Below are 7,500 nucleotides of genomic sequence, written 5' to 3' on the forward strand. Positions count from 1 at the left end.
GGACTCTGAAACGTAGCATAAAATGGGCTGGATATTCAATGATCCCAAAATGATCGTTCTAGAACTTACCATGAAACAGCCTAAATGTTCTAGAAGTGATTGCTAATGTATATGAATTAATCTCTCAGTGTATCAAAAAACAAGCTGATGATGTTGTGTATCCAGTGATACAGGTGGAGTGTGTATTATCGTGGAACTTCTTAATGACACGGTCATGTCAGTGTGTGTGTGTGTGTGTGTGTGTGTGTGTGTGTGTGTGTGTGTGTGTGTGTGTGTGAGTGACAACGATCCAGAACCTGTTCGTTCCTGCCCTGAGGAACCTTCAGGACTTGAGCATGGTGAAACCGAGAGCCGGATGTTCTGCACTTCAAACCGTTTTTTGTTTAAATTATTCAGAACGCCTGCAGGACAGAAGACGAGGACACGAGGAAAAGACAGCGTGTCTTCATTAATCCGTCTTTTTCTCTCTTATTGCAGACGAGGAAGCAGGACCTGCCGCGTGAGGAACAAGGGCCATCCATTAAGAACTTGGATTTCTGGCCAAAACTCATCACGCTGATGGTGTCAGTGATTGACGAGGACAGGATGGCGTACACACCCGTCTTTAATCAGTACGCTTTATTCCTCCTGCACCACACCGATCTCACGCACGTCATCACAAACAGACTGTAGTGTTCGGACCTATCAGAGACGTCTGTATCGAGAATTCTTTAGCGCTGTGATGGAAGTGAGGTTCAGCCCACAGTAACACCCTCCTAATTTCCAGAATCGATACACAATTATAAGCGTTTAACGCCACGCAGCAGCTCAACAGTCTTTCCCAAAGATCGTTTCCTGTCTCGTAATGATGATGTCACACCTTCGCAGTATGGGCGAGTTCAAATTTCAGATGAATAATGATCATATTAATCATACAGAAACATCGAAAAGTAAAAGAATTGTGCATCTGGAACCATAGAAATGTCTCCTGCACATTATTCGAGAAGGATTGCATTTATATATGTATCGTCTCAGGTCATATTTCTTCAGTCTCGAGGCTAAATTCATGAGGCGTGACAGCTGTAATTATGGCTATAAAAATGAGAAGGTGCTACAATACAGAATGCTGTTGCTGCTCATTCACCGGCGACAGACTGACTTACTGTTCACAAGCATGCCTTCATGTTGTTTATTGTTCTTTCATGATTTGACTGATTCGAATGGGATTCTACTGTCACCATAAACTCAATAACCAGGTGGAAACTTTGCATTTTTCATTTCTTTGTATCTTCTTGGAAAAATATCATTATAGGAAAAGTTTTTTTTTTTCTCATTAGCATTTATGTTCATTTTTTCTACCTGCTAACACACTATGACATGGGCAAAGGGTTCTAGAATAACATGAAAAAGATTGAGAGTGCTAGAACTCATCATAAAACAGCGTCTGTTTCTAGAGCTCATAATGAACCTAAACGTGCCGGGATTCTCGAAAAACAGTTTTTAAACTACAAATCATTATTGAACAGGCTATGGGTTCTAGATTACCATGAGAAGAAGTGGATGGGGGGGGGAGTTCTAGAACCCATTGTGAAACAAGCTGGGGCTCTAGAACTCACCATGAACCGGGCTGTTGGTTTCTAGAATATCATTTAAAAGAGCCGAGAGTGCGGAAACAGGGTGAGTGATTCTAGAACTCATTATAAATAAGCTGAGGGTTCATGAACTCTTTATAAAGCAGGCAAAAGATTCTTGAACTCATTTTGAAATTGGGGTTCTAGAATGTTATGAAAAGAGCTGCGAGTTTCAGAACTCATTTTAGTACTAGTTGGGGTTCTAGAACTGATTATTAAATGGGCAGATGGAACCCGTTATAACAGACAGAGAGTTCTAAAAATAACATGAAATGGTTTGGAAGATAAAGGGGCAGCATTAGTATCTTGAAGTCAGAGGTTTTTTTTGCAATTGATATTGTAGAGAAATTTGGACTAAATAAATCAGGTCTCACAAAATTGTTCTCAGTGTAGGGTGGTGAAAAGAGATCGAGAGAGAGAGAGAGAGAAAGAGAGCGAGAGAGAGAGCGAGAGAGAGAGAGAGAGAGAGAGAGAGAGAGAGAGAGAGAGAGAGAGAGAGAGAGAGAGAGAGAGAGAGAGATTAAAGCTGCTGTTCATTTCCTGGTGATGAAACTGCAGCAATGTTGCTATGGAAACACAGCCAAGGCTCGCACAACGGTTCGAAGTCATTAGCCATTTAGAGAAAGATTTGCACCACACTAGAAAGTCCCCCCCCTCAATTTGTTCTCCAGACTGGACGAGTTTTTTTCCAGAGCACAGATTAGCGTACGAGTTACGAAGTCGGCTAACGGGGGATGGAGGGAGAAACGATACTGACTGATACTCCTACATGTGTCTTTTGGAGTTTGTCTAAGATCAGATTTGTGGACTGGCATAGATCCCTAACATCCATCTAATCTCACATAGTGGCTATATATTCAAGTGTGTGTGTGTGTGTGTGTGTGTGTGTGTGTGTGTGTGTGTGTGTGTGTGTGTGTTGGGGTGGGGTGAGTTTTTCATATCTGGATATCAGTCATGTCATAAGTTGGTATTGCAGCTGCAGTTCCTGCTCTACTAAGAAGATGTTCTACTAGAATTGTGGAGATTCATTCTTCCACAAGTGTGTGAGTGAAGTCAGGTAGTGATGTAGGTGAGAAGGTGAGAAGGTCTGAGGTGCAGTCAGTGTTCACCTGGAACAGTTCAATAGCTCTAACTTTGTGGGAACATTTTGTACAAAAAACCCACATACTGGTAGAAAAATAAAAATCTGTTTCTGCCTCTTACACACACTCACTCACACACATTTACACACACACACACACACACACACACACACACACACACACACACACACACACACACACACACACACTCACACACACTCACTCACACACATTTATACACACACACACACACACACTCACTCGCACACACTCATTTGCACACACACACACACACACACTCACACACACTCACTTACACACACACACACACACACACACACACACACAATCACTCACACACACTCACTCGCACACACTCATTTGCACACACACACACACACACACACACTCACTCGCACACACTCATTTGCACACACACACACACACACACTCACACACACACACTCACACACACTCACTTACACACACACACACACACACACACACAATCACTCACACACACTCACTCGCACACACTCATTTGCACACACAAGTCAAGTCAAGTCAAGTCAAGTTTATTTGTATAGCGCTTTTCACAACAGACATTGTCTCAAAGCAGCTTTACAGAAAACAACAGTGAAGGTGAATGGTGTGCGTTTGTCCCTGATGAGCAGCCGTGGCGACAGTGGCAAGGAAAAACTCCCTTAGATGATATGAGGAAGAAACCTTGAGAGGAACCAGACTCAAAGGGGAACCCATCCTCATATGGGTGACATCAAAAGTTTGGTCATAAATCTTTCAACAATACAGAACAATTTGTGATCATCATAGATCCAGCATCAGCTTCTCCATGCCAGGGCCTTTAAACACTCGGCATCTACTTCTCCATGATCATCCATAGGTCCATAATCTTCACGAGGTGGGACGTGACTGGAGCTGGCCAAACCTCAGGAAGCCTCGGGATGGGGAGAGAAAGAGAAGCAGTGGAGAGGAATTAGCGTAGCTGCTGTTCATGATATTAACAGCACAAGTTGATAATGTGCATGTGATCAGATGTTCTGGAGCACAAGGTTGTGATGTGATGTGTGTGATGTGTGTTATGTGTAGGCTTTGCTAAAAAGATATGTTTTTAATCTGCACTTAAACTGGGAGAGTGTATCTGAACCCCGAACACTGTCAGGAAGACTATTCCAGAGTTTAGGAGCTAAATGTGAAAATGCTCTACCGCCTTTAGTGGACTTTGCTATTCTAGGAACTACTAGAAGCCCAGAGTTTTGAGATCTCAGGGAGCGTGACGGATTGTAGCGTGTTAAGAGACTGGATAGATACATGGGAGCCAAACCATTTAGTGCTTTAGAAGTGAGTAGCAGTAGTTTGTAGTCTATTCGAAACTTAATAGGAAGCCAATGTAGGGACGATAAGATTGGGGTTATATGATCGTATTTTCTTGACCTAGTAAGAACTCTTGCTGCGGCATTCTGAACTAACTGAAGCTTGTTTATTATTGATGCAGGACATCCACCTAGTAATGCATTACAGTAGTCTATTCTAGAGGTCATAAACGCATGGACGAGCTTCTCTGCATCAGATATAGATAACATATTTCTTAGCTTAGAAATATTTCTAAGGTGAAAGAAGGCTGTTTTTGTAACTTGATTGATGTGATTTTTGAAAGATAAGTTGCTGTCTAAAATAACTCCCAGGTCTTTTACCGTTGAACTAGTAGTTACAGAACAACCGTCTAAATGCAGGCTGAGATGCTGGAGCTTCTGTGTACTATTTTTTGGGCCGATGAGCAAAATCTCCGTTTTATCAGAATTTAATAGCAGAAAGTTATGGGTCATCCAATCTCTTATTTCTTCAACACACTCAGTTATGCGAGCTAATTGAGCTGTATCGCCTGGTTTGGATGAAATATATAGCTGGGTATCATCAGCATAACAATGGAAGCTAATTCCATGCCTTCTAATAATATTTCCTAATGGAAGCATGTATATTGTAAAAAGCAGGGGTCCCAGAACTGACCCTTGTGGCACGCCATAATTTACTAGCATTATCCTGGATAGCTCTCCATTTAAATCTACGAAATGGTAACGATTGGACAGGTAGGATTTAAACCAGCTTAATGCCTGTCCCTGAATACCGATGTAATTCTGTAAGCGATCGAGGAGAAGATCATGATCTATAGTGTCGAACGCAGCACTAAGATCTAGTAAAACTAATAGGGAGATGTAGCCTTGGTCTGAAGCTAAAAACAGGTCGTTAGTGATTTTAACTAGAGCAGTTTCTGTGCTATGATGGGGCCTAAAACCTGACTGAAACTCTTCAAAGATATTGTTCTCCTGCAAGTGGTTACATAGCTGGGCAGCGACAATCTTTTCTAAAATCTTAGACATAAATGGGAGATTTGAAATTGGTCTGTAATTCGATAGCGTGTTTGGATCCAGATTAGGTTTTTTAATGAGGGGCTTAATAACTGCTAACTTGAGGGATTTAGGGACATGACCTAACGATAGTGAGGAGTTAATAATATTTAAAAGAGGCTCACCAGCTGTATATAACACTTCACACACACACACACTCACTCGCACACACTCACTCGCACACACTCACTCGCACACACACACACACACACACACTCACACACAATCACTCACACACACTCACTCACACACACTCACTTACACACACACACACACACACACACACACACACTCACTCGCACACACTCATTTGCACACACACACACTCACACACACACACACTCACTCACACACACTCACTTACACACACACACACACACACACACACACTCACTCGCACACACTCATTTGCACACACACACACACTCACACACACACACACTCACTCACACACACTCACTCGCACACACTCATTTGCACACACACACACACACACACACACACACTAACACACACACTCACTCGCACGCACACACACACACACACACACTCACTTGCACACACACACACTCACACACACTCACACACACTCACTCACACACACTCACTCGCACGCACACACACACACACACACGTTAATTAAACATTAAATTAAACCATTTCATAATTATATTTACAAGTGATGTATTTATGTGTGATGGTTTATTTGTATATTTATTTGTATTTATTACAGTCTGTGGAAATCTCTACAAGTGTAAACACCGTGTGTGTGTGTGTGTGTGTGTGTGTGTGTGTGTGTGTGTGTGTGTGTGTGCGTGGTAAAAGAAAAGTGGGCGGGGCTTGTTGATACAATGACATAAAAGATTAGATATGGGTTAAATGTAGGCCTGGAGAAGTTTCCCAGGAGCTCAGGAGGAAGTGATTATCATGTGAACAGTGAGATTAATGCATCAGTGGGAGCATCAGGTTTTGGGCAGCATTTTGCATAATTTTGTTCATTTATTTAATCCGTGGCTTCAGGAGGTGAATATTGAAGCCTGGTGGAATAAACACTGCATCAGTGACGTCTGAATCCACAGAGACCCGCGAGGCTGCAGGGTTGCGTTCCAACCGAAACCTGATTTTAGGCGTGTGATTAATCAGCCTCAGTCTATAACATTGAGATGAAATGTATCAGGTGGACGGTTTGATTAGAGGCCTGAAAGACTGGATTCTGTCCAGGGTTGGTTTAAACCATTTTGCATTTAATGACCAATGAACTGATGCTAAAATGTTGAAACTATGTTTCACCTGCATAAAACTATGCAGGTGAAACCAGTATAACAGTTTTAATCAACATAAATCACTGATAATGTAGGAAACAGCAGACACTCGTACACAGTGATGTAAAAAAGCGTTCACAGTTTGATCGAAGCAACAAGAAATGTTTTTATGATGTGCACAAGTGACGACATGATGTGGAGGTTGAACGAGTAGCTTTGAGAACTTAATTGTTGATCTGAGAAACGCTGCAAAGCAACTGAGAAAAACCCGTAATTAGTAACTGAATGTATTTGTGTCTGAGTAAATCAGGAAATAAGAAACTGAATAAAAGAATAAATCAATCAATTAGCAACTAAATGGATTTAGTGAATGAATCAATTAGAGACTAACAAATGAATCAAATAATGAATCAATCAATCACCAATTGGCAACTGAATGAATCAATCTATGAAATCAATCAATCAATCAATCAATCAATCTATGAATCAATCAATCAATCAATCTATGAATCAATCAATCAATCAGCACTTAAATGAATTTGTGACACCGTGCTTTTGATTTGACCTGCAGATTTCCGCAGGAGTTGAACATGGGCAGGATCAGTGCAGAGATCATGTGGAACCTGTTTGCTTTGGACATGAAGTATGCCATGGAAGGTGAGTTACTGCTTTTCTTTGTGTGTGTGTGTGTGTGTGTGTGTGTGTGTGTGTGTGTGTGTGTGTGTGTGTGTGTGTGTGTGTGTGTGTGTGTATGTGTGTGTGTGTGTGTGTGTGTGTGTGTGTGTGTGTGTGTGTGTGTCCGAGCTGATATTTCTCCCTGACTAGCTTAAACATTATAAAGGCTGTTCCCACTGCTACCCAACTACAGCAGACCCCAACCACACACACACACACACACACACACACACACACACACACACACACACACACACACACACACACACACACTCGTTACTCTTTGTCACTTCTCAGATGCATTCCTAATCTGTGTGTTTCCATGGGAACCAGGTGCTGAGAAGATGATATAGCATGCATTTTACAGATTAATATGCACACTAGATACACACACACACACACACACACACACACACACACACACACACACACACACACACACACATAC

At 41.8% G+C, this 7,500-nt stretch overlaps 1 protein-coding gene across 2 annotated transcripts in view; it reads left to right on the forward strand.

Annotated features, from left to right (window-relative positions):
* Positions 1 to 7,500, forward strand: part of unc13c (unc-13 homolog C (C. elegans)) — a 174,689-nt gene that overhangs the window by 86,646 nt on the left and 80,543 nt on the right. For both annotated transcript variants that reach the window (XM_083552177.1, XM_083552178.1), the window contains exons 17-18: positions 478 to 611; positions 6,949 to 7,034. In XM_083552177.1, the coding sequence (XP_083408303.1) occupies positions 478 to 611; positions 6,949 to 7,034 (220 nt within the window). The remainder of the gene's footprint in view (positions 1 to 477; positions 612 to 6,948; positions 7,035 to 7,500) is intronic.

Source organism: Silurus aristotelis (assembly GCF_946808225.1).
Source record: "Silurus aristotelis genome assembly, chromosome: 10".
In the NCBI taxonomy this organism is placed as follows: Eukaryota; Metazoa; Chordata; class Actinopteri; order Siluriformes; family Siluridae; genus Silurus; species Silurus aristotelis.